This window comes from Sphaerodactylus townsendi, linkage group LG02 (assembly GCF_021028975.2).
Source record: "Sphaerodactylus townsendi isolate TG3544 linkage group LG02, MPM_Stown_v2.3, whole genome shotgun sequence".
NCBI classification, from domain to species: domain Eukaryota; kingdom Metazoa; phylum Chordata; class Lepidosauria; order Squamata; family Sphaerodactylidae; genus Sphaerodactylus; species Sphaerodactylus townsendi.
This window is the reverse complement of record NC_059426.1, coordinates 82642662-82670567: the sequence shown is the minus strand read 5'-3', so window position 1 is coordinate 82670567 and position 27906 is coordinate 82642662. Positions and strand designations below refer to the sequence as shown.

The window sequence follows — 27906 nt, the reverse complement described above, 5'->3', positions numbered from 1 at the left end:
TCCAAACCTATCTCCTCAGAACTTCAAGGTGATGGATTACCTTGTAGAGGAGGTTTCAGTTAAATGTCCTCATTTGTGAAGACTTGGGTGGTACCTCATGACTCAATTCTGTGTTTATTCAGGAGACTCTGAAATGGTGCACAGAACCATTTCAGGCATTACTGTCTTTTGTAGTGACCACCAAATGGTCCTTTCATGTGACTGCACCTCAATTTTCCTTGCTCTGGAATCAACCAGTTGAAGCTATTTATTTATTTTAAAATATACATTCCATCCTTCCAACCAGATGAATTCACAGGGCACCTTTCAGCAAATTAACAACATCATATTAAGATATCTCTGCCAGTACCATGTCAGCACTGGTATGTGCATGCCATGTGACTGAGCAACATGGCATAACATTTCTGCAGTGTAGCCAACCTAAGCTGTGGTGGCATGGAGGGGGAGAGAGTGGTCTTTCTCCTGGAATGCTGGCCTGTCAGACCTGTCAGAACAGTGCCCTGAACGGAGCAGCCTGTGAAATGCAGAACTCCATACTGGGACTGTAGACAAGACTGCCTAATCTCTCTCTCTCTCTCTCTCTCTCTCTCTCTCTCTCTCTCTCTCTCTCACACACACACACACACACACACACACACACACACACACACAATGCCTGGCACATACGCAGGAATCAGCATTTGAATATGAACAGCTGCACACCTGGGCAAAACCAGTTCTCTTTTGTCTATATTTCTTAACCTTTCCTTTGACTCATCCTCCTCATGCCATCTAGGTTGCAACTCCCATTAAGGGTCGTTATTGTCCGGCAAAATCTATCAAGATAATGGGTCAGCCATCAGGTCAATGGTCTGACACTCAAGACTATTGCCTCATCTGGAACATCAGGAAAAATCCTTTGTTCAAGGATTTCCTTTGTCCCAAGACATGTTTTCCCCTTTAAAAGCCTCAGACCCCAGTTAGGTGTTCAATACTATCACACACTACCATGGTGCTCGATAATATTGTTCCATCAGCGCTGATCATTTCAGAGCCTAGTGTTGGCCCATTAGGTTTCTGTCTCCTAGTCATCCACTACAAGACTGGTAAATATAATCTCTAATGTCCCATCCCTTCTCTCTCTATATATATATCTCCAAAACTTGTCTTCCACTTCTAAATTACATCCTAGGAAACCTTGTATACGTGTGTTTTTATGCCAGTAATTGAGTGATTGTGAGTGAGATTTTATTTTATTCCACTTTCTTATTTTCCCAATAAAACAATTAAAAAGAATTTATTTTTCTCTGCTACTTTCTTTTAAAGAGCTGAAACTCATATATACAGGCAATATATATCGATCAAGTTACCAAACCTTCCTTAAGCCCTGCTAAGTGACCTTGTGCTTTATAGCTAATTTCCCCCAACCAAAGAGGGTCATTGCGTCCCACCATTTTGGGTAACACAGCAGAGAGCAGAAATTGTTGTTTGTGTCTGTATGTAAGTTAGCCTTCGGTCTGATTGTATGCCAAGGAGTATGGAAATGGAGGTGCAACCATTTGTAATGTGCATATAGTTCCAAATCAAAAAAATGGCTGCATCTGTACTGTGAAAGGAATGCTTCACCAAGTGGGGTTTTATCAGGGCTGTAATGAAACTAGTAAGTGTGTGTGACACTGGCACGGTGGCACCCCATCATTAAATGCTCTGAAGAGGAGTGCAGTCTTGCACATGCATCAGCAGTTTTCTGAGATTCCGGTATAGCTTGTGGACAGTCTGGCCATCAGCCATGGGAACCTCATCCTCCAAAATGCCTCGTCATCACGAACAAAAGAGTTTTTTGTGTCCTACATCACCAATGCAAACTGCTGGGCTAATCAGTGTAATCACTCCAGGCCCAGAAATACCAGAATTTCCTCTGTGAGACAGCCAAATAGAGGGAGTGAGAGCAATGACAAATTGTCTTGGTAAGGAGCACAGACCTTTAACCCTTTCCCCTACTCCAGTCCTGGTCCACCATATACCCCTTTTAACATCCACTGGTTTTCTACTCCACTACCATGATGGAAAAATAAGAAGCAGAATGGAAATATTCCAGAATTTAAGTCAGTTGCATGCAAGGCTGAATTATAGGAAAGGAGTGTGCAACAAAAATGGCCTTCTGTACATGAACAAAGACTTCTTCCAATCTCACATCAATGTATCATCTATATTGTACTGTAGTTGGGGCAATGAAGCAAAAACTAATTTTCTAAGATGAAGTTAACGTACAAAACAGTTTGTAAAACACAGATCCAAGCCTTGAGGAGCTGACAATCTAAAATTTGGCATAGCAGAGGCAACAAAGAGAGACATAGATGTGGATAAACAGGGAAAAGAAGTTGCATCCATTTCAGTTCCAAGTATAGAAAATTCCAGCTACTCAGGGACCAAAGCAGTCAGAAGCAAGAAGTCCCCCTTCTAGGAGAGGAAATACTATGGCTATGGCTTATACAAACTCTCTGAAATGAGGAACTATGTTGGGCAGGCTAAGGTCTGGTCAAGTGACAGAGAAGAACCCTAGAAGAGGCAGAGTGGCGAGCACCATGAGTAAACTGTGATGGACGAAAGGGAGACAGAAGGCCAGAGGCAAAGATGCAGAACGCAGGGGAATGGCAGGCGGGAGAGAACTGTGGCTTGGGAAGTGTGGGCCAGGGAGGCACAGAATTGCTATGTCAGGACAATGAGAGGTCTCAGCTAGAGGAGAAATTTGCAGCACTATGACTGAGCGGGCTTAAGGGAGCAGCACAGGCAAACTTGTAGGGTGGAATACTGAATACTGATCAGCACTGACTAGATCAGGGGTAGGGAACCTGCGGCTCGAGAGCCGCATGCGGCTCTTCTGCCCTTGCACCGCGGCTCCACGAGCCGAGCCACTGGCCCCATCCTTGCCCACCCTGCAGGCAGCAGGGTGGGCGCACCAACTGCCCACGGTCGGCTGGGCCATGCCGCAGGCTTCCCCTCTCGCCCGCCCCGTTGGAGTGGGGTGCGCGCTTTCCCAGTGGCCAGCGAGGCCGAGCCACCGGCTTCATCCTTGCCCACCCTGCAGGCAGCAGGGCGGGCGCATCCATGCGTTTCTCAGAATGGGCAGAGTAAAAGGTAAAAAAACCCCCAATATATATAGTGTTATCTTTATTTTAAATGTCAAAAATTATTTGTGGCTCCAAGTGTTTTCTTTTCCCGTGGAAAATGGGTCCAAATGGCTCTTTGAGTGTTAAAGGTTCCCTACCCCTGGACTAGATAATGCTTCCGCTGCAGTGTTGAGTAGTAATTATAGCAGAAGTAGAATTTGACAAAATTTAGAAGGACTAAAATAGACTTTACCAGGAAAGTATAAATAAAAACTTTACCTAGAAATTTAGATGCAAGAATGAACTTAGCTATGCATAACAAGGACTCCTTCATGGACTTCACTTCATTGTGTATTGTTTTAACTGTCCTGGTATTAATAATCCTACATTTACCATAATGATGTGATTGATTTTGTAAGGATTGTAGATGTTTACATCCTTTCAAAATTACATCATTCACACAAGTAACATTGACATGGGAAGCCCCACAGATCACCCAGCATCCCTATAGATATTTGCTGATTGTATCTTAACTGTTCACAGAGCAGAATACAAGACTGTGTGTGAATGCTAGAACTGATACAGAAGAGACAACCATGATGGAATATGACATGTCCTGCTCCTTTTTCCTCTTTGCTAGAATAGCTGTCTTTGGTTTCTGTTTTTATGTTGAAAAGCAAAAAGGGTCCATGTGGGCTTCCCTGAGTTTTACCAACAGGCACAAAATGTACAGTAGAGGTCTGAACTCCCCAAATTCTTCACTGCTTCCATTAAAACAAAAGATCCAAGGATGTCAATACTGCATGCTTTCAAACAACAGTGTAAACAGCCAGTGATTTGCAAAAGAAATGTCAAGTGGTCAGAAAACTCCAGTCACATTCTTTCCCTGTGGCATCACAACAGACAAAAATAAAAGCCATTTTCAGAACAGTGAAGGGCGGATTAATTTTTTCACGTTAAAAAAGGCTGTGGGACTTACAGAAAATTATGCAATTATAAAAATCAGCAAGGCCCTTCTCAAAACACTATGGAAAGTGTTAGAAAGACAACTTACAGTGACTCTCATGCTGTGGTTTCTTTCAGGGGCACATGAAGCTCTGCCAAGGGCAAGGGTTCCTCATCTGTATATTCTTTGCATGCACCTCCTTCCTTCCATTGACATGAGTTCCAGGTATACATTTTTAATTCATCAGTTGTTGCTTGTATTTCTATCTGTTTTCTTCTTTTTGTGTTGGCTTCTTATGTTATCATTGTTTTCAGCTTTTACCTATTGTTGAATGTTGTCTTGAAAGGCATCTCAAACATTTATTTATTATTTGTTTTAAAATATATGCAGGTGGAAAAACCCATGCAAAAGTTCCTGACAGATCATAATCTATACCAAAAACTTGTGAAACTGTCTACAAATGTTGCAAATAAGATAGGGCTTGTTCCGCACATGCAGAATAATGCACTTTCAAACTGCTTTCAGTGCTCTTTGAAGCTGTGCGGAATAGCAAAATCCACTTGCAAACAGTTGTGAAAGTGGTTTGAAAACGCATTATTTTGCATGTGCGGAAGGGGCCTATGAAAAGAAGCTTAAGAGCACATTTGCAATACTAAGAATTGTTCCAGATGATCCCACCCCTGTCAGGTGTGGTCAGTCGGTAACCCATAGCATGAAGTCTACTCCACATAGTTGTATGCAACCTTGTGAAACTTTTTGATTTCACCCAGCTACTGTGCCCCCACATGTGTACAAGCAAGACATTTGCAAGGTATATCTGAAGAATTGCTATACACGAGTAGCTTGACACATGGATAATCCTCCACATAGGTCCCCTTGTAGACTTTACCATCTCACACTTTTAAGTGTTGTATTGTTCACCACAATGTAACAGCCAGCCCCTTGTGACCACCTTGTCCCTTCTTTATGTCCTTGGTGCATCCTGAATGTGGGAAGATTGGTCACTAAGGCCACCAGGATAAATCTCAGTGGGCCAATGGCATGTGGCTGCTTTCCCAGCCCCAAGAAAGGAGCACACCCTCATCTTGCTTGGGACCACACTTGTAACTATTGCTGTGGCAAGCACAGCTCTCTATGTTTCAGTCTGTTCTTTCAGTGAAGCTCTTTTATCAGATTTATAAGTCTTTGATCTTTCCTTTTCCAGTTCTACCACCTTAATTCATCAAAAAATTCATATTTAAAATAACTCTGTCCTCTCCTTGTTGCTTATTCTGCCTAGCTGCCACCATTACAAGCTGCCACCATTGTTTTTTCATACTCCACTACATGCCCAGCCTCTTTCCTGAAGCTTAACTGTTAACTCCCCAACCTCAGCTGAAGCAAAGCCTGAATATGGGTGAATGTTTGGGTGCTGTGTGGTTTCCGGGCTGTATGGCCGTGTTCTAGCAGCATTCTCTCCTGACGTTTCGCCTGCGTCTGTGGCTGGCATCTTCAGAGGATTCAGATCCTCTGAAGATGCCAGCCACAGACGCAGGCGAAACGTCAGGAGAGAATGCTGCTAGAACACGGCCATACAGCCCGGAAACCACACAGCACCCAAGTGATTCCGGCCGTGAAAGCCTTCGACAATACATATGGGTGAATGCATTATCATGTCCTTTTTGTGTGTGTGTGTGCTTACATGAGTACATAAATGGGATGGACATTGATTAGTTTATATATAATTTAAGTTCAACTTTCAAACTTATTGTTCAAAACAGACCTTGACAGTCATTAAGGTTAAAAAAAGCCTAACCTTTTTTCAAAGCACCAGCACCATCTAGTGTAGATGGCAGCAAATGATCTCAGTGCAAAGCATGATCTTTCCACACAGCAGCAGTCCAAGCAAGCTCCCCAAATGATGCAACACGAAATGAACTTTTTCAAGCAGGCTGTGGAATCCTATGAATGACTGAACAATGGCCAGCTAAATACAGACAGGGTGTGGCATGCTGATATGTTGCTAAACCAAATATCCCATATATCTGGTAGCAAGATTCAACTGACTACTTCAGGATAATTTTACTTTGTAAAATTCTGTATCTTAAAAGATTTAAATATATATTTTACTTCACATCATTGGGCAGTTTATTTCAAGTATTGCTATTGCTTCTGCTTAGCTATGAGCATAGGTAGAAGGGGAGGGGAAGGGAAAGTGTAAAATCATAGTACACTTTCATGCTCATGTGGAAGAGATTCAGTCAGGAAGCACAAAATTTGTGAAAATGGGAAATCAAGACTTCAGCTGGTAAAGAATTATTGAGAGCTCACACAAGCTAACCCACTGGGATCTTTCACTGTACTTAGCAAGAGGCCAAAAGAGGCACCACTTTCTCCTCTAACAATGATTGAGGAATTCTCTGTGTTACAAAAAAGCCTTCAGCGGTCCAAAAAGCAGGTCCCAAGAATATTCTTAATATAATATTCTTGCAGTCCAGTGTCAGTAACCTAAACCATTGCCAGAATTATATTTTCCCATCTCTGTGTAATTGGGAGAGACATGCTACAGTTTATTGCTATGTTTTCACAGGTTAAACACAAATACACATGTGTGCATGCACACATGCATGCGCACACATGGTAAACCCAGAGCCCAGAAATTAGGTTCAGAAGTACAGTCTTGGAAACTGTGTAGACCAGCAAATGAATAACAAACCAGTGCATCTTGTACTAAAAGCCAGCAGAACAGAATTAACAGAATTAACCTAATTTAATAGTAATTTCTTCCAGAAACTCCTAGAACTATAGCATTGTGAAAAAGCTCAAAATCATTCAGAGGGCTAGAAATCTCTAACACAGAATTCTCAGTGCATTCACAAAACTACAATTTGCAATATTCTTGGGGAGGGGAATGACAACTATGCTAGTGTGAAACTGCCAAAAGTTTGTAGAGCAGATATATGCTCTCCTCTGAGACCATGACTACCCATTGTTGAAAATGAATGCAGATCTTGATGGCAAAACAGAGACATCTAGTGGACAATGAAAGAGTGCATGGATGGGCAACCTAGGATTTATAGCCAGACCAACATTATTTTCCCTGCCATTGATTCATGTTTAAAAGGTATTCTAAAAAGGTATTCTAAGATAGACACAACCAAACTCTATGTACAACAATGGTATTTAGTTTACATAATTTTCAAACCAAAATTTTATCCATATGACACACAAAAACCACAAATAATATAATATGGGTTGTTTCACCTTAAAGGTTAGCATATTAATGAATATCCATTGCAATGTGTTTTTATTTTATGATAAAGCTCATATCATTGCTCTGTATGTGAGGGCTGCTGCAAATGCCAAAAATGGATGACCCACATCATATGTGAGGCGAGCTAATAGACTAACAGTCTGAGCCTCACCATGTTTGAACATGTGCTCCAAGGTCAATGAGACTTATTCCCAAATGTGTGTGTACAGAGATCGGTGGAAATGAAGCGATCAGTGTGCAGAATTCTGCCACAAGAAATGCTGTGCTTAATGGTGAATCTGTACTGTCCAGCAAATACAGAAAGAAAAGGCAAGATTTCTTGTATGGACCTATTTCCTCAAGACCCTCTTTCACATACTGTTCTCTCCACAGTAAATGAGACACCTTTTAATTTGCTACAGCTTCACCAGCAGAGTGGGGAGATTTGTTAGCAAGCACCCCATACATTTTCCCTCCACCCACAGCCAGCCTTCCCTCTCCCATGCACTGCTTTGCAAGTCTTCCCCCTTGCCCCTCCTTCCATGTAGCCAACAGCTTCAAGAAACAGAAAAGAAGCTCACTCACACACCAACCTCTAATTCTCTTGATTTCGAAATATCGATATAAAGAGAGCTTGGAAATACCTAGCCTCTGTCCTCCAGTGGCAGCAGCAGGAAATGTTGTGTGGAAGGGAAGGGAGGGGAGGGGAGGGGAGGGGAGAGACTATCTGCTCTAGAACAGTCCCCTTCTTTAACAGCCTGTGCTCCAGAGAAGGGGCGAAATTACTTTTGGAACAGCAATATTGACATGTGCAGCTTAACGGGCTAAGCCAGGGGTAGGGAACCTGTGGCTCTCCAGATGTTCAGGAACTACAATTCCCATCAGCCTCTGTCAGCATGGCCAATTGGCCATGCTGGTAGGGGCTGATGGGAATTGTAGTTCCTGAACATCTGGAGAGCCGCAGGTTCCCTACCCCTGGGCTAAGCCAACAGTCTTGACTACCAGGTGTATTGAGTTCTGTGTCTCTAAGAATCACTTGATGGGCAGAGTTAAGAGAACCAGGCCTGCAGAGTTCTCTGCAGAAAAACTACATAGAAAGGAGGGAGTGCCTCCTTGCGTGTAAGAGAAACTCAAGGAGAGCCCTTTGCAAGCCCACTGCGCAGAGAAGAGTCATGAGGAAAGTGTTCCATGTGTAATGGGCCTCTATGAAGTTTTCTGGCTCTGCTGCTCAAATTGCTTCTCCTATTTCAAACCATAATTTTCAGATCTAGATTATTTTCATCTGTGAATATGCATCTTCCCTAGGTTACCCCATATTCTCAGTTTCCTTCGTTTTTGGCCAGTAAATTACTGTAATTATTTACCAGTAGCTGGGAGGAGTCAGATATTTCTCAGCAAAACAACCACAAATACTAGACAGAAACAAAATATGACCACTTACCCAAATTGTGTGGCTAGACTACCACCCAGAGAAGAACCAAAAATTATTCCTATTCCAAAACACAATCCAAGCTTTCCTAAAGCATTAGCACGTTCAGCAGGAGTTGTCAAATCTGTTATGACCATTTGAGCACCTATAACGTAATAGAAAATAACAGCTGAATAACGTAGGTGAAAAGACAGTTTCCCCCTTATAAATACAACCTTTTTTGGCTCAAGGTTTCATCCCATTACCCTCTTCATGGCCTTGGGTGGTGAATATCATTAGATCCACTGTCTCTGTTCAGTTTGTTAATGTTTGCTTTGGTGTGTTCTAAGATATCTAGCAGCTTTGTCTGTGCAAAAATTATCAGCGTTGGTAACTATGTGATCTCAGCTTTCCTTCTTAATGGAGACTGAAGCAAAATAATTACTGAACAGTTCAGACTTGCTTCATGATTGGCTTTTGAGTTGAGCTTATAATGTCCTTTGTCTTCCTTAGACTTTTCAAACCAACTTTTGCATTAGAAAACCAAATGTCCAAATTAAATTGTTCAAGGATGTTTGTCAGGGAATCCCATAAAGTGCTTAACACTTGCCCTGCGCCACTTTCATGGGGCAAATCACTTTCCCTGAGCTCCTACTCTCCTTCTGAAGGGCAATTTATTTTAAGCAAATGGCAAGGGGACAAACTCAACCCTTGCCCAGTGCCACAGCACCAATCTGAATCAGTCCTCTACTGCTCTTAAGCTTAAAATAACTCTGTTGGATTTGTTCATAGATCTCCCTCTATATTGTTATCCATGGTCCTCAATGAGATAGCAAACCTGTGATCTGGGATGTAGCTGTATTTGGATTACAGTTGTGGACTCACACAATTCATGATGCAAACACTTCTCTGGTGCAAAAGATTTCTACACACAAAAGCTTTCGTTTCCCTTCTGAATGTAAAGCCATATGAATCTCCATCTGCAGTCTGAAGTCCTATAGCTCAGACATCAGTTAAAAAAATCTCAAGGAGAGTGGTCTAATTGGAGGTCAAGGAGCAAGGTTTCTTCAACATGGGTACCCTTTCTCACACTCCCTTCCCAGGTAAGCACACTAGGCATCACTTTCTAGATATCATGTAAGTATCCACGATTGTGCTGTTGATTTTTGTTGTTGTTGGTAGTAGAGCTTTGATTTTTAAATTGGGTGTTTCATTGTTATGATAGTTTCTGTGTGACTTTTGTAAGTTTCCCTGGAATTCCTTTAGGCTATGTCGGTGAGGTATAAAAATAAGGCAAAGACAAAACTCCATTCAAAGAATCTACCCTCTTCCCCAGCTAGGTTATCAGCTCCAAATAATTCATCTCTAGACTATATCAGTCAGATCTATTTTGCATAACACACATCATCAAATCTATATTTAAATTTTACATGTGAAACTAGCAGCCCCTGGTCAGATTCAAGCCAAGACTTAAGTGGACTGATTCCAGACATGAAGTAATCTCACAAGATTACCTGGTAGCTCATGTATGAAGATAGAGGGAATCCTGGAAAGAAAGAGCAGCAATACATTGGTGGAAAACGAAAGGAGCAGGAAGAGCAAAAATGAAGCTATGTATGACAAAGTCAGTGCAGCCCTGGGTCCAAACTGGTCCGAAAACCTGGTGAAAATAAAACAGAAGATTCAAGAAATGGGACAGATTATGAAGTAGTAAACACAGAACCACCAAACTGGAAAAAAATGAAGTGGTATTTCAGTAAATCATAGATTCTTTTAAGCAGATATTTTTAAAAGTTCACAAGTATCAACTTGGGTGAGAATATGAAAAGTATTACCCATGACTCCCTTGGGACACATGGAGTAGGATTTTGGTCCATTCCACACGAACCAAATACAATGTTTTGCGACAGGAAAGAAAAACATTTCCTCCATGGAGTTCCACATGGTTTTTAGCCCAAAATGTTTTACTTCCTGCCTCAAAATGTTTTATTTGCATGCTGTTCCCTAGTGATTTTTTTTGGGAAAACATTTTGAAAACTTGCTGTGCAATCTCTTTAGAAGGTTTTCACTTGCTATCTGATCTCTTTAAAACATTTCCCATGGCTCTCCACAGTCCCCAGACTTTTTCATCAGTGCCAATGTCTGAGCTCTTGTCAACCATCTCATGCTCTATTTCCACTTTTTTTATTTTCAAGGGTTATGTCTGCATAGCTATGTAGACATGACCCCTAGAGAATCGCAGCACAAGGCTTTGAAGCTTCTGTCAGACCCCAGGTCTGAAAATAACAGAAACTGTAGATTTGGTCTATAGTCTTTATTTGGCACCTGAAGATAAGTATCAGCAAAGACGATTCTGAAGAACCCACGCAAACACTCTGCCTATATCCCTTAAAGCTCCCCATCCTCCTTAGCCAAACGGCTTTACTCTACCCCTAAACAAAGCACAAAAACACTGGGAACAGTTCGCATTTGATAAGCAGCTACTCTTCCTGGCTCCAAAGCCGCAGACAGTGGGAGAGTGATAACTGGACACCTGCAGAGGAGGAAACCTTACAGTTCCCTTGCAAATGCCCTGCACCCCCAACTGACAGGCTCAGGCCTGACAGTTTCGTAGCTACAAATCTAAGAAGACGTAACCCCTTCCAAGCGCCCCCCCCCCAGCCCTCCTCCCAGAACAACCACAAAATGGCAGCTAGGAAGTGGTTTCAAGGGGGCAAGGGTGGACAAATGGTTTTTAAAAAATATTCGCCAAACATTTTCTGGGGCTTGTGTGGAAAGGGTCATAGAGGAAAAGGCCAAGACTGTCCCCTTTTTGAAATACCTTCTGATAAGCAAAACTTCAAACTGTCAAGTGTAACCAAATTACTACCAGCTAGGCTCTGTTAAAAGGTTTTTCTGATGATCTAACTGTAGCATACAAGCACCTCTTGTCTATTTGCAGAAGGTGTGGTTTCACAGTTGGCAGTCAGCTACTCCCTTGGCATCGAAGTAACAAATGTTGTTTCCTTGAAATTAAAATTGCTTCTGTTTAAACCAAGGAAGTAGGGAAAATCTACAGGTTTGGTTTTATCCTTCACATTATCTGGCACTTTACTTGTTTGTAAATAGTTAAATATCAATGTGAATAGAATTACACAATGGTTTCACCAAAACTGCACTTCAGTGGAACAGCTAAGCACATTCACAGATCACTGGCATTAAAAAAAATCAATAGAGATTAACACTGGGTAGATCATGAATGATTGTGTATGATTATGAATGAAGACTGCACAAAACCCTTGTTCCATGGCAAGAAGGCAGCATATATTAGTAATGTGGCTAACAAAGATTAAAGAATTCCCCAGCCTATCATTTTTATTTGTCCCTCACCCCAGTATGTATTGTGAGGAGATATTTCCCCCCCAAAAAAGAACATTTGCATGAAAGCATCATGCTCAGCTTTTGCCCCGTCTACTAAGCCAGTGGCTGAACACCCAGCATGTGTCTCCCATGTATCAGATATGCTCACGCAACTCATCTGATGCCATCAGCACCCAAATCAAACCCCCTTGTGCTTCAACAGAGAGGAACATCTCAGAGACAAGATAATTAGTATTGAGATGCATACTCGGGTAAGTCTTGCCTACTCCTTTTTTTTTTTGCCCTGTTCCTATCTCTAATAGGAACAGTAGAAATCTGCTTGAATGAAGTCTTCTAATTTGATACCACAATTCCCATTCTCATCTATTATTTAAAAGAGGTTTACAGGGCTATCTAATTACAAAGTAGGAAAGATCATTATATTAATTTTGCTATGATCTTTTTCACTCTCTTTTCATTCTTATAACACTCTCTTTCGTTCTACGCAGCCTTATTGCTATTTCCTGAAATGGTCCAGGCTCAGTAGCAATCAAAATGTGAAAAAATAGAGACTGTATGATCCAATTGTTAGCACATTTTATTAGAGTAATGAATCTGCTGCCAGTTCAGGAAATCCAGATGGCTACTTAAATTATTTTTCTGACCTAGGAATAACATGGTAGTGTTAATTCCAAATAATTCTGACATTCCATGGGACTCACAACAATGGCTGTTATGTTTACCTCCCAAACATGGGACCTCCCAGAAGCTGAAGAACACCAAAGAGTGTTTGCAAGTAGCCAAATTCAACTGCATCTAAACCCAGGCTTGTGGCCAAATACTGAAATAGAGAAAAGAGAGAGGAGTGCGAGTTACATTTTGAATGTCAAAGAAGTTAATACTCAATTCCAAGTCTGTAGTGAGGTCAAGCCTTAGACTTTTAAGTTTGTACGTCCAGGAGTACTAATGCCAAGTGATTACTCCCCCTTCCAGCCAAAATAAAAAAGCCTGAAACTAATTTTTAATTACAATCTATAACATAGGGCCTACTTTTTACTACAAATGTCTCACAAGTGGGGCCCATGCTACAACACTTTTTGTACCACAATCATTCCGTTTCTATATTCAGCTTCATGCAGAACTACAGCATATGATCCATACATCAGTGGAAATTGGGCCAATGAAAAAACGTCTGCCTTTTTTTTTTTACCCATATAGGGGGTGGCTGTTTTCTGACCATGCCTGACATCAGCAAAGATGTCCTTCCATATCACCATTCCCCACTGTGTCTCAAAGAAAGAACCTCTGCTGGACAAGCAGAATGTCCCAGGGGCAATCCCTGACATCTCCAGTTTAAAGGACCAGGAAATAGATGATGTGAAGGACTTCTGCCCAAGACAGTGAAGAGCCACTACCAGTTTAAGTACATAACAGCAACCTTGAAGAACTGATGATCTGATTCATATAAGGCTCTTCACATATGCTCATCTGTGTCTGCACTACTATTAAGCAGCAAATCTACTAACTACATTCCAATCCCCAAGTAGCAATTTGTGGAACATCCCTCCCCCACAACTAAAACATGCTGACCTGCCCTTGAGATTGCTCCAGAAATTACAACTGGTCCAGAACACGGCAGAGAGAGTGCTCACTGGGACTCCAGTGGGGGAGCACATAAGACCTGTACTCTATTGGCTGTCCTAGTTACCAGTTGAATTCTGGATAGTCTTCAAGGCTTTAATGTTAACCTTTAAGGTTTTGAGTGGTCTGGGGCCATTGTATCTTCAGGACTGCATCTCCCCATACCACCCAGGGAGGACTCTTTGATCCTCAGATAGCAATCTCTTGGTGGCCCCTGGCCCCAGGGAAATTCGGCTGACCTCCAGTAAAGCAGGTCCTTCTTGACCCTGGGTTCTACTTGGTGGAATTCATTACCAGTGAACATTAGGGCTGTGCAGGATATCAACCAATTCTGCAGAGCCTGTAAAACTAAGATGTTTCATCGAGTCTACAACTGAAGCCACTATGGACTATACTGTATCATGCTGGCCCCCCTCCTCTCCCGCCCACATAGGATTTATAAAACTGGGCTGAGAGTGGAATTTGATTTATGGGCAATGTGTTTGATTTAAATCGCCATATGGGAAGCTATTTTATTTGCTAGAATGGTTTAATTTGTTAAATTATTTAATTTATTGGTTTCATGATCGCCTGATCTCCCCACCTGGCATCCATTCAAACTGTCGCTCAAAATCAACAGCCAGTCAGAATGTGGGACACCAGGCATGCTCAGATCTGCTCAATGCTGCCACTCAAAAACCCTGGAGAAAATGGACAGCGTAGAAGCTTGCCATTCCAAGCAAAACCTGCTGACTGCGACTATTTCAGGGTTATAGCTGAGTAGCTTCCTTATGGCCATGTGTACTGTAACCTATTAAAAAAGTGGATGGAATAATGTATTGCCCTCTTGTACACAGAGAAGTGTCTTGTAATCAATTCCCAATCACTTGGCCTATTTTCCTCAGTACAATCTTTATTTTAAACCAATTAGCAGGCCTATTCACTAGTTTTCTCTCTCTGACAGCAAAATCATATTTTAAACCATTAAAAACACAGATCAGTTTCTTCCATTCCCACAGCGCATACACAAAAACACCAATCGGGAGCAGACCCAGTTTATTTGACCTGCCCAGCTGCCTGATCTCCCTGCCTGATGTCTATTCAAGCTGCCACTCAAAATCAACAGCCAATCATAACGTAGGACACCGGGCATGCTCAGATCTGCCTGCAATGAAAATACAGAGGTCCTGTGCTCATGTGGAACAAAATGGAGCATTACCTCCCAGTCCTAACTCGCCTCCTGAGAAGAAGCAGGGAGCCGTGTGGAGGCAGAAACAGGGATAAAATAGACCCTGTACGTAAGATCTTGGTTCTAACCTGGTTTAATTGTCCCGTGCGGAAATGGCCTTAGTCTCAAACTGCAACTCAGTTTCAATCAAGATCAGCTGAGGAACAGATTCTGAATATGGAACCTATTCATAATGGTTCAGCTTAGAGGTTACAAGCAAATGACAGAGTGTTTTACTCTACTGGAATTAAATGGTCCTCACTTTTTCAGAAAGCTAAAAGTCACAAATAGTGTTTATTTCAGAAAATCATACCAGTATAGAAATTATACTGTCAAACTGAAGCTACACAGCTGCATAAGCTAACATGCTACTGTTCAACAGAGTAAATGGCCAGTCTCCCACCCTGCTGTATAATTGCAAAAGGTTCACCATACTTACTGGAACAATCCCAAACTGCATGAACAAACAAGTCAGGCCAACAGCTGTAATCAGATAGGTAGCTCGAATAACCCTTTGCTTTGAGATCTCATTTACTGATTTGGCAAGTGGTTTCCCCAAGGACTCTCCTCTGTTTTTCAGTCTTTGTTGCTCTCTTTCAGAACGGACTTCTAAATTCATGCTGCACCAGAGAAGCTATCAGGGACAGTACTTCACCTGGAGCAATGAAACATAACAATGAACAACTAGCTTGTCAGGAACACAAGCTCATTGCAATATAAGGTACAAAAGTCACAAGTTGTACTTTGAGATGAGTCACTATGTTTGACTGTGTTTTATGGTGACCACATTTTTATATAATCAGTTCTGGTAAAAATAACCACTTGGAGACTCTAATTTTAACCACTCTGCTTCTCCATGAAAAGAAATATTATTACACCTGCTAATTTGAGGATTTTTTGTATTCAAAGGAATCTGTACCAAAGAGTTGAATTACATATAAACCAGTTCAAAGTGAATTCAGTGCCAGATCTTGGTGGTGTGAAGGGGGGGGGGTGAGGAGAGAAGGTGCCCTGGGCAGTGGGCAGAGAGAGAGCAGCAGCAGGAGGTGGGGGAGGCACAATTGCATGGAAGAGACAGCTTATTCTGCAGCATGCATGCCTCCTTCTCCAATTAGGCTGCTGGTATGACGTGGGGGAAGGGAGAGGGAAACCTTTGGACTCAGGGAGGAGTCTCAAGCCTTGGTAAGACAGAAGCTGCAGTTGTTGGTTGGGTGAGACTATGGCAAGCAAAGAGGAGGGAGAGCTAAAGGTTCCTGATATGTTCAAAGTTCTATGCAGTGGGAGACATAGACCCTCATGTAACTTTCCTACGGTAGGCCTTGCTTATCTCCCTCCTTCCTCTGGCCACCTTCAGGACCTTCCAATATCTTGTCTCCCTCCGCTCCCTTAAGAACCATGCATTAACAGTGGCCAGGGTAGGCTTTGGGCACATGAGACTTCTGGAAGGACTTAGGGCACATTTTAAACACTCACGACATGACCCCCCACCCCCAAGATATGCCCCTGACCATGACCATTAATGGTTTAGAATGCCTAATGCACCCCTCTTTTCTGTCACCTACCTTGTGCTCTGCTGGGGTGCTGCAAGCCCTGGAGCAGCTTAGAGTCAAACGAAGGGGAGAGGAAGAGGACAGGCTTTCCTCCTGACCACGACCACTGGGAGCTATGTTATGCTTGGCTTTGCCAAAGGCCATGAACAGACCTGCCTCCTCATCTGACAGGCTTGGCCTTTCCCCAAAGCCCTATTTTACACCTTGGGGGGGGAAAGGGGGGGGAATGGAGATCCTGTTCACGTGCATTATATGCCATGAAATTGCTTATTAAGCCTATATGCTTAATAAATGTTGAAAAACAATAAAATATCCAAAAATTGATACATATGTTGCTGTTTACATGTAAATGTCAAAACACAGTATGAGAATCAAGAGTTTAATCTAGCCTCTCTAAAGTTTCTTTATGATACCAGGTTCACCAACAGTACTTCAGATAATAAACCATAAAACAATGGCTCAAGCATTTTCATGCACAAATTACAATATTTGTACAGTTGGAAATAGCGTGGATAATAAATGCAGTTATGTTTAGCAGATTTCCTTGCACATCTGATCCCCTTTTTATTTTGGCACTAGCTTTTTTCCTTCAAAAGGCACAGACAATCCACAAGTAGTTGCTTGTATCATGATAAAGTACAGTTCAAAGCAATTATTCTGCTGTAAAAGCTGCAATTCTAAAAAATTGTGCAAAATTGGTAACAAATTGAACAACTGAAAGCATTATTAATATTTTCATTGAGGAACAGGGATTTACTTACAGTCTAAAGGTAGGCTAATGGTAACATTACACTCACCAGGGCATAAACAAATGTCCTTGTTTGCATTTACTACCAAAAAGAGACTCACTTCCTTTTCTGCACCTCACAGGGACTGTGTAAAAATTATCTAACAATTAGCCAAGCAGAAAATAAAAAAAATGAAAGCAATCCATTGATGTATCTATCCTCCAGGCTGATCCTCAAGAGAAAGAGCAAAATCATCCAATAGAAACAGCCACAGCTTTGTTTCAAACATCCCTTAAGTTATATTTTTCTGCACATCTAGGGAGCTCACCAATGAGATGGAGATAGTTAAGTGGCTCAGTTTTATGACTGTTATTAACATAACAGGGCCAACCATTTTACCATGAGACATAATGACCACTTGGAGGTCACATGGAATCATGGGGGAGAGAATAATACTTTGGGAATTTGTCCTGATGTCTAGGGTTCCAAATGTTCCAACATGTCTAGGGTTCCAAATGTTAACATTTGACAGAACCCTTTTATAGAGCCCCCCCCCTCCTCTTTCCTTTTCCCTGTCCCTATGACCCTTGGTTGGAGCATCAGGGCTCACAACCTATCCCATCACAGAGTTACAAAAAACCCAGAAAAGAACTGCCATATATGGTGCTTGACACTGAATGCAAAACTAACAGGCCTTGTGCAAAAACTAATGAATATACAAAGGTCATTCTACATTACTTCTACTGCCTTGAACCACACCTCATTATTATCAGTCCTAAAATCTCCCTATGATCTTCTAGAAGATTCTCAGGCGCTTAAGCAGGCTAAGTTCTCATCATCCCTTTTTGATCTTTTAATTGACACTGAGCTGCTCCCAACACTCCATAGCTTTTGGAGCAGTTTGGGACTTTGTCTGATGTTTAGGTTTGATCAGAGGTGGGATCCAACCAGTTCTCACCACTTCTCTAGAAGTGGTTACTAATTTTTTCTGAGTGCCGAGAAGGAGTTACTAAAGCAACCTCCCTGCCCAATAGGGACTGGAGGTGCGTGTGTGTGGCGGCACCACTGTTTGAATCCCAGCACCATCGGAACCTGTTATTAAAATTTTTGGATCCCACCACTGGGTTTGATTACTTTTGGTTAATTGATATATTTCTGTATATCTGGGTGTGTCTCCAAGTAGCTAGAGACCCCTTCTTTGTTTGTGGGTGACCTGGGTTTGTGGCTGGAATTTGTGTGCATAAAAGGCAGGGGAAGAGCTAGGGTACCAAGCTCCATGTGGCACCTAGAAATCTTCCACTAATACTATTAATCTCCAAGTGACCAAGATCATTTCTGCTGGAGAAAATTCCTGCTTTGGAGGGTGGATTCTATGCCATTATACCCTGCTGATGTCATTTCCCTCCCAAACCTCACCTCTGGCCATAGAGCAGGGGTCACTGGAGAAGCGTGTGTGTGTGGGGGGGGGGGGAGAAGTAGTTGTGAATTTCCTGTGTTATGGAGACGATTGAACTAGATGACCCTTGAAGTCCCTTGCAGTTCTGTTTTCCAAGGCTGCATCCCCAAATCTCCATAAATTTCCTAACCTGGCAACCCTAAGGAGAAATGAAAGCAGGAAAAGGGGAGTGTCTATGGGAACTTTCAAGAAAGGGAAAGAGGAAATATTAAGGAAGAGGGCAATGAAATGCCTCCCACAAGCCCTTTGTAGGTTCCCACTTCTCAGATATCTAATGGCTTATCAGAAGCTTTGCTGGGCAAAAATTCCACAGCCTCTGCTCACTTTCCAAAAACACTTCATAGGTGCTGGTGGTTGCCATGACATCCAAAGACACAATATTGGTGATTCCTACTCTATCCCAACCTCCTGGCACAGTTTTATGATCTTCACACAAAGCTGTCATAGAACAGGAAGAAAAGAAATGGGTACCTAGGAATTAACCTCCAACAGTGCCATCCTGAACAAAGTTACACCCTTCTGAATCCATTAAAAGCAATGAGCTTAGAAAAGTAAAACTCCACTTACAACTGCACAGTCAGAGCCATAATGCTTGCATGGGAATTTACTCTGTAACTGAGGAGGCTTAGCTAATATAGGCACTCTTAGAACTAGTTATTCCTGCTCGTGTTATAACTCGCTGTGGAAGAAGCAGGGAGAGGTGATTTCTTTAATCTCCCCACTTTATTTTCAGAAAAGGAATGCATGAGCCAAGCCACAGGAATTATCTTATTTGGAGTTCCATTGTATGGCCTGAAGGCACATTATCATGTACTGGGGCTGGTCAGTGCCTGCATTGGAAACTCCGTGTAGGTGGCCTTGAGCTCCATGGGAAAAAGGTGGGATATTAAGCTCTGTTTGAACTATGTGTTTTAATTACTTTCATGTTAATATTGTGGTATTTTTTCACTGTTGTCACCTGCCTTGGGGTCCTGGCTGTGTCAAAAATGATGTGAGTTGCTAAACATAAATTGCATTACACATAAATTCAAAGGTAACAAATAAAAAATAGACAAATACTTTTGCATTTCTACAAAGGGGAAACACAGTGTACACAGGAGGAAAGGAGATGCTGCTGGTTTATTAAGTGTAGTGCTCCTAGAACAGAAAATATAGATTTGCCCTTAACAAAAATACTAGCAGAAAAAACCATGTATGGCGTTTTAGTCAAGCTTAACTTCTGAAAATCTTACCTTTAATTTAAAAGTCTCATTGGTCTCTGAGAAGATAAAAACATGAAACGCTCTGCTGGATCAGACCAGTGGTCCATGTACTCCAGCATCCTGTGTCATGTAGTGACTAACCAGCTCGCTTGGAGTGTGAACAAACAGGGTACAGAGACAAGGCCTTCCCTGATGTGGTCTCCTAGCACTGATATTCATAGATCTGCCACCTCAGGATATGGAGGTTTTCTTTAGTCACTATGGCTTGCAGCCATTGATGGACTTCTCCTCCATGGATCTGTTTGATCCCTTTTCAGAGCCATCATTGCTAGTAGCCATCAACGCATCATGTGGCATTTGTCTTTAGGCACCTCCCCCGTGCCGACCCAGCTCTTCCAAGCTGGGTCGGTGCTGGGGAGGAGGGGGTGGGAGTGGTTTTGTGCACCCTTCCCATTGGGGCCCCCTGTCCCCATGGGTGATAGGCTTTGTCTCTTTCTCTTGAGGATAGGTTATGCTGGAAAAGGGGCCACAATATCAATATACCTGCTATCACAGGTATAATGGTATAAATACAATTCAAAGGGCTTTAACAGAGCCCTTTATCTTGCAAGTATGTAAGTGATGAGATTTGTGCCTTTAAAAGAAGTTGATGGGCGGAGTTAAGAAAATCAGGAAAAGCTGCAGAGGCCCATTGAGACCTGCAAGCTAGTTTCAGGGCAGGCAGAGAATGGTTCCTCATATGGAAATAGAAAAATGTGAAGAGACCCCGCTGTAAGCTGACTGTACACTGAAGAGTCCCAGAAGAAGAAGAAGAAGAGGAGGAGGAGGAGGAGGAGTTAATATACCCCCTTTCTCTCCTGTAAGGAGACTCAAAGGGACTTGCAGTCTCCTTCCCCTTCCCCCCCCCCCAAAAACAAACACCTGTGAGTGGGTAGGGCTGAGAGAACTCTGAAGAACTGTGATTAGTCCAAGGTCACCCAGATTTATGGCTACCAATCTTGATCCTCTTTGATCTGAGATTGTAAATGCCTTAACAGACCAGGTGATCGGGAGCAACAGCCGCAGAAGGCCATTGCGTTCACATCCTACATGTGAGCTCCCAAAGGCACCTGGTGGGCCACTGCGAGTAGCAGAGAGCTGGACTAGATGGACTTTGGTTTGATCCAGCTGGCTTGTTCTTATGTTCTTATGTTCTTATGTTCTTATTTATTTATTTATAATTGAATTTATACACCGCCCTCCCCTAAAGGGCTCAGGGCGGTTTACAACAAGCAATAGTCACATCATAAGAGATGATAATACACTTTAAAATACATGTGTTGGCATATGTTGGAGTGCACAAGCTAATCTGGTTCACCAGATAAGCCTTCACAGCTCAAGTGGCAGAGTGGGGTGTAGTCCCAGCATGGTGTAGTGGTTAAGAGCTCTGAGGTAAGCATTTTATGCATAATCGGCTATAATGACACAGGAATCCCAAAGGGAGATAAAGCAATCCTGTACAGATAATTAGTACTTTTTGATTAGTAGTCTGTTGCTTCCACCCTTGAAATCAGATGGAGTGCACCATTTATGAAGTGAATTTAAATAAGAAACAGCAATTGTTCTTAATGGACAGTAATCAGATTCCTCCGGCCAGTTTCACACAGGATCTCTCTTTCTCCAACCAACATGAGTAACATACATGCAAGAAAAACAATATAAGCCCTGTTTATAAGTTACAGTGAATGCACATACAATCCATGTATAGTGTACCCTTGATTGTTCTTTCTATGTGCATTGTTCAGCTGAATGTGTCCAAAAATAAATACTCATTTGCCAGCTGAGGATAGCTCTTCATGCATCTGATGAAAATCAACAACAGAATATGACAAATCTGTTGATCTTTAGAGGTGCCTTTAGCTTCATGCTCATTTTGCAGCAACAGATTTACAGCCCCATCCAAAGAGGGGGTCCAAATCCACTGCTGGAGGCCCTCCATGGTGGTTGAACATGGCATAGAACACCGTGACAGCATTCCTGCGCTCCCACCAGCATAACAGGAGGCCCCGTTGCCGTCTTCAGGGCCTTATCTGGATCAGTTTACCCTGCTCACTGAGACCGATGTTGACAGAGTCCTAGCTGCTGTTAGACCTACTACCTGTCCTCTGGATCCGTGCCCCTCCTGGCTAATTAAAGCATGCCGTTGCAACCCCACCTGTTAAATATTGTTAACTGCTCACTTGAGCAAGGAGTATTTCTGAGTGGGTTGAAAGAGGCAATGGTCCGCCCATTCTTGAAAAGACCATCTTTAGATCCCGGTGATCTGGCCAATTACCGCCCAGTTTCGAATCTTTCGTTTCTAGGGAAGGTAATTGAGAGAGTAGTGTTGGAGCAGCTTCAGGGCTTCTTGGAGGACACATTGGTGCTCAAACCCTCCCAGTCCGGCTTCCATGCTCGGCATGGGACGGAGATCATCCTTGTCGCTGTCACAGATATGCTCCGCATGCAGCTTGATCAAGGCGATGAGCACTGCTGGTATTGTTAGACCTTACTGCAGTGTCTGATGTGGTCGATCACAACCTTTTGACCACCACCTGGCTGCTTCTGGGGAGTGGGGCACAGTTCTTCAGTGGAATACCTCGTTTCTCTGTGATAGGGATCAGCAGGTGTGGTTTGGGGACCAGGCCTCCCAAAGGTACCCGCTTTATTGCGGTGTGCCCCAGGGGGCCTTGTTATCCCCACTTTTGTTTAACATTTACATGCGACCCCTTGCTCAGTGGGTGCGGAGCTTTGGGTTAGTCTGTCATCAATATGCTGATGACACCCAGCTCATTCTGTTGATGGAGGGGAGGGCAGCCTCTGCCCCTGTGGCTCTACAGCATTGTTTGGAGGTGGTTGCTGGTTGGTTGAAGCAGAGCAGGTTAAAACTTAATCCATCGAAGATGAAGGTCCTCTGGCTGGGTTGCAGTGAGGGGCTTGAGGATTTTCAGCTGCTGGTATTGGAGGGGGTCTCTTTGGCCCAATCTCTTTGGCCTGCAGTCTGGGGGTTCGCCTGGATTCTTCTCTCTCTGTGGAGAGCCAGGTGGCCCATGTTACCCAGATTGCTTTTTTTCATCTTCGCCAAGCCCGGCGGCTGGCCCCCTACCTCTCCCAGGTCGACCTGGCCATGGTGATCCATGCAATGGTCACCTCCAGCCTAGACAATTGTAACTCGCTCTATGCGGGCTTTCCCTTGCCCCTCAAATGATGCGGCTGGCATCTACTTGGGCCATGGCTTTTATGGACCTGGCTCCTGCCTGGTGGAACACTCTTCCATTTGCTTTTAGGGCCCTGTGGGACCTTGGTGAATTCCGCAGCGCTTGCAAAACTGAGTTGTTTCACCGGGCTTTTGGGGAGGCCAGCTGCGGATTGCCTGCCCCCTCTTTATGCCCCCACAGTATATTCTTACACCATCCCTGGCATTGCCTTGTATTATATTGCTGTTGGTTTTGGCATTACTGGTCCCCTCCTGGCATTAGGATTGGATGCCACCAATTAATGTGGGAGGTTTATAAATTTGATTATATGGGTTTTATGATAATGCTGCTGTTGTGATTTTACGATATTTTAATGTTTGATGTTTATACTAGTATTTTACTGTGCATTGATTGTTATTGTACACCGCCCAGAGCCCTTAAGGGGTGGGCGGTCTATGAAATATTAATATTATTATTATGGTAGATTTCATAGCTGCCAGATCTTTAGCTGGTTGTTGGCCTTCATTACAATTCGAGCCTCACCCAGAGGCCTAGGAAGTTGTAATGTATCGGCATAGTATTCGGGTGGATCCCAGCAGGGCTGCCTTCTGAATTTGACAGATGTTAATTTTGTCAATTCGAAGATGTTTCAAGTGCTGCCCTAGTGTTTTTGGGATAGAGCCTATTATTGTTATTGTTATTGTTATCGTTGTTGTTTTGGAGGCATGGCTGGGAGGGAGCTGACGCTAGTTAGCTTCAACTCAGTTGTTGCCTTAACGGCTCTAGTGCCCAGAGCTTTGGACAATGCCACCTTTTTGGAGGTGTTAAGTCCATTAAGCCCAATGGGAGCCTTCCAGTGCTGGGGAGGCTTTTTTGTGTTTTCTGCCACACCACTGGAAAGCCCTCTTGGGAACAGTGGGCGGAGTGGATGCAATTCTGCATCTGGGCATCCAGCCTTGTAGATGGGGCTGCCTAACAGCAATCCAAATGAATCTGCTCAGAATTTTATTCAGGTCTTTTAATTGGGTCTTATTCTCAGAAAAAATGCTCCTAAGATTTTATTCAACTTGGCTATTGGAAGGCCAAGCACAAGGCCAGCACAAAACTTTGGATTTTCAGAAGAGGGCAGTAGAGAGTTAGACGGGGCTCTCTGACCTTTCCTTTGTCACCCAGAATGCTACTCTTGGGGTTTCCCTCCTTCCAATCACTTTCCTTCTCTCTCTCTCTCTCTCTCTCTCTCTCTCTCTCTCTCTCTCTCTCTCTCTCTCACACACACACACACACACACACACACACACACACACGAGTGTTGGACATACCTTTTACAATCTCTTCATCCTGGTTTAGATAACTTTCAATCTAGTATGGCATTCTCTTACAATAAAGAACTTCTATATCTTTTCTAAAGAACAAGCTTAAATGTTAACTTATTCCTTAACCAACCAGACTGTAGAATTCCACTGTGCACAGAGACTCGGTTCTGCTTTCACTGGCTGTGCTAGAAGCTGTTACACATGTAACTGCTAATTTAATACTGCCTGTGAATTCAGAAGGGGAGCTTAGCTTGCTTATGCCTGATTTCCTTTATTTCTCCCACCACAGCTTCATATGTAAATTAGGCTATTTAAAATTTGGCCCAACATACACATCATAAGGTAAAGCAGTAAAAAGGTCTCCAAACATTTTGGCTTTTTTTTTTTACTTACAAGGAGACACATGGAGCTCTGATTAGAACAAAGTTTTTGGAAGAAATTAATAAGTAACCATTTTTGTTCAGCCAATTTCCCTAACGAAAATAACCCCTGCAAGCTATTTTTATCCTATGCCCGCATGTTTTCTTCACAAATAGCTGGGAGGGTGATTTTCAGTTTACAAAAGGAGTGAGAGGAAAAGATTAAATAATCCCAGGTAGGCTCTTCTTTCATAATCAGAGTCCCAGCAGCTGCCAGTGATAAAAGTAAGTAAAAGGGTAATTAAAAGGGTAATAACACACAACATATAGTTTCCCCCTTATTCCAGAGAGAATGGCAGCCCTGAAATCACAAACTTGAGGAAAAGAAATTATGCAGCATTGTAAGGTAACAATCTTTGTTTATGGTTGCCTTCTTAAGAATTACTAGCAATATTTATAAGTTACTCCATACATTGTCCTTAAGAAATCCCTCTGATGATGCCAAAATGTCTCAGAGTACAGTAATCTGACAGTTAACATGGATGAAATAATGCTATATCATAACATGCTCTGCTCCAAAATTACTAATGTAAGTGGCACAACCTTCTTCCACTATATTCTGAACAATTTAAGCATGCACATATGAAGTCACTTTCACCAACAGTAAAGAGTTAAATGATGTGATGCTACTTTTTCCTACCTCAAATAAGTAAAATGCTATTACATTTTCAAAATCTCACTTAATTACAACCTTGTATATACTAGGTGACTGAGACCCAACATTACAGCCCATGCTAGACTTTAAAATGATTGGTCCTATTCCGCTAAGGGCTACAGGCAAGCCAAAGCAGGCTTCCATGTGTGCAGTCTGTGCACGAAGACCCCTGCAGGAAAATCAATTATATCATTACTCAGCAGTTCATGGGAAACTGAATTTAGTTCCCTGAGCTCCTCCTCCCTGCTAAACTGCTGGTTTATAGTAGGATTTGGTGTTCAGTGCCAAGGTACAGATAGGCTGCTTTTAAAACATGTGTGGTTTGGGTACACAGCCAACAGTCTCTTCCCCACGACAGCTAAAGCTAATGTAAATGCTTATCATGTCATGTATTTTATATCTTCTACATAAATACCAGCCCACAGTCTACTAGTAATCTTAAATTTAAAAAATCGTGGATATAAAACAGTCAATACCGATAAGAGCTTCACTGAAAAAGATATAGACAATACTAATATTGATACAGCAATCATCTGGCTTAGTATGAGGCAGCTTCATTTGTTCCCTCTGTTTGTCTAGGCCTTGTCCTTTAATCTCACTTTCTTTGGTAAATACTTCTTCCCTGCCCATAGTGATGTACCAGGTAGACTGAATCTCCTTTTTTGGTAGCTATAGCATCCAACTTAATCAGGAGATGGGTAGAGTATGTACAGAAACATTGACTTGGAGGATGGACCATGGTTAAATCTTGCTGAAAACGAGACATGGGGATGGAGAAGTAGAAAAGCTATCATCAAAGAATCCCTTGAGGCAACTTTAAATGGGATCATAAGCTTTGGTCTATCTTGATGGTAGAATAAATTTGGTCAGAAGTTTGATTGTGGCAAAAACATAGGAATGAGGAACAAACAGCTTGGATTTTTTTTTAAAAAAGTATATAGGTTAATATACTTCACAAAAAAAGTATTACTTTTCAGCGGAGAAGCTGCTGAATGCTACCCTATCCTGTCAGTTCTCTGCTCTAAAATTTATCCTTCTGGGCCACTTTCCCCACTAATGGGATCCCACATACACATTTAGAGAGGAAAGTGTATATTTGGTACCCAATGGGGGTGGGAAGATTTGTGTGATTTGCAGTGCAGTTCTAAACAGAGTTATACCCTATAGGCCCATTGAAGTTAATGAGCATAGATGGGTATATCCCTGCTTAGGATGGCATTGTTGGAATGGAGAGGCAGCAGAATACAAAAAATTAAGAATTTATTTCCTCTTCCCACTTACCACTCCCCCTGGGTTTGTTTGTTTGTGTGTTTTTTTGCTTTTGAAGAAACCTCAGGTTCACTGGAGCATGTTACACCCATCAATGAAGAACATTCAGTCCACTCTTAGTGCAGCCTTGTGTGTTACAAAATAAAAGGGTGGGGGAAAGGGCAGGATGTAAAAATGAGTCACACTTCCTCATTTTTGTTTTGTCTCCAGTACAATATACAATGTAGGAACTCTTGTCTCCCTTAAGTGAAATCGAAATGCAGAAATAATCCATTGTATACCAGTTCTGCTTTCATACGTTACTGTTCCCTCATACCATGTTGTGTGAAGCTCTGTCAACATGAAGTATCAAACATATCCTAGTTATGCTTTAGACGGTATTATTATTATTATTATTATTATTTATTAAACTTGCTATACCGCCCTATCCCCGGAGGGCTCAGGGCGGTGAACAACATAAAGTCATACAAAAAACATAAAAATCTTAAAACAGGTACATTCTACAATAGGGCCCGCGAGACCCATATACCACCCTCTTCCAAAAATGAGGAGGGGTCCCAATGATGTTAGGGGACCCTACTAGCAGGGGGGGGGCGGGGCATTATCGGCGGCTGGACTCTCCAAAGGCCTGGTGGAATAATTCGGTTTTACAGGCCCTGTGGAACTCTCCAAGGTCCCGCAGGGCCCGAATAGCTGGTGGTAATGTGTTCCACCAGGCCGGTGCCAGGGCTGTGAAGGCCCTGGCCCGTGTGGAGGCCAGCCGCGTCATCAAGGGGCCAGGGATCTCCAGTAGATTCGCCTCTGCTGATCGCAGAGGACGAGCCGGGACATATGGGGTATCTCACATCCCTACAAGTCCCACTTTCATCCCAGGCCCACAGTTTGTCTCAGCACATCTTGAATGGAAGTGGAGCCTTTCCGGTCCTGCTCCCTTCATAGACTGGCCAGGACAATTGCCAAATGTATCCTGCCCCTTTTACTTGTGTGCCATCAACAGATTATTCCATATCAGTCAATGTCTGCAGATAATTGTTATCTCTTTGCCCTGGGAAGCCTCACCTGGTAATTTCTGCAGATTGCTGTTAAGTACACAGGACCAGGCCAGGCTGGATTTTTCAGGTTAGTTGATAACCCTACTGGCCATGAGCAGTAGGAGAGGCACCCTGCTGCTATAGGTCAAGTGACACATTTCCCACCTGGTGTCTAAATTGAACCTTAGCTTTCACAGAATTGATTT

At 42.7% G+C, this 27906-nt stretch overlaps 1 protein-coding gene across 1 annotated transcript in view; it reads right to left on the bottom strand.

Annotated features, from left to right (window-relative positions):
• The window catches only part of SLC22A18 (solute carrier family 22 member 18), a 106715-nt gene extending 79964 nt beyond the window's left edge, over positions 1-26751 (bottom strand). The window contains exons 1-5 of the mRNA XM_048485458.1: positions 26682-26751; positions 15302-15517; positions 12758-12855; positions 10190-10335; positions 8709-8841 (exon numbers count right to left, since the gene is read on the bottom strand). Of these exons, the coding sequence (XP_048341415.1) occupies positions 8709-8841; positions 10190-10335; positions 12758-12855; positions 15302-15481 (557 nt within the window). The 5' untranslated portion in view covers positions 15482-15517; positions 26682-26751. The remainder of the gene's footprint in view (positions 1-8708; positions 8842-10189; positions 10336-12757; positions 12856-15301; positions 15518-26681) is intronic.
• Between the last annotated feature and the right edge of the window lie 1155 nt (positions 26752-27906).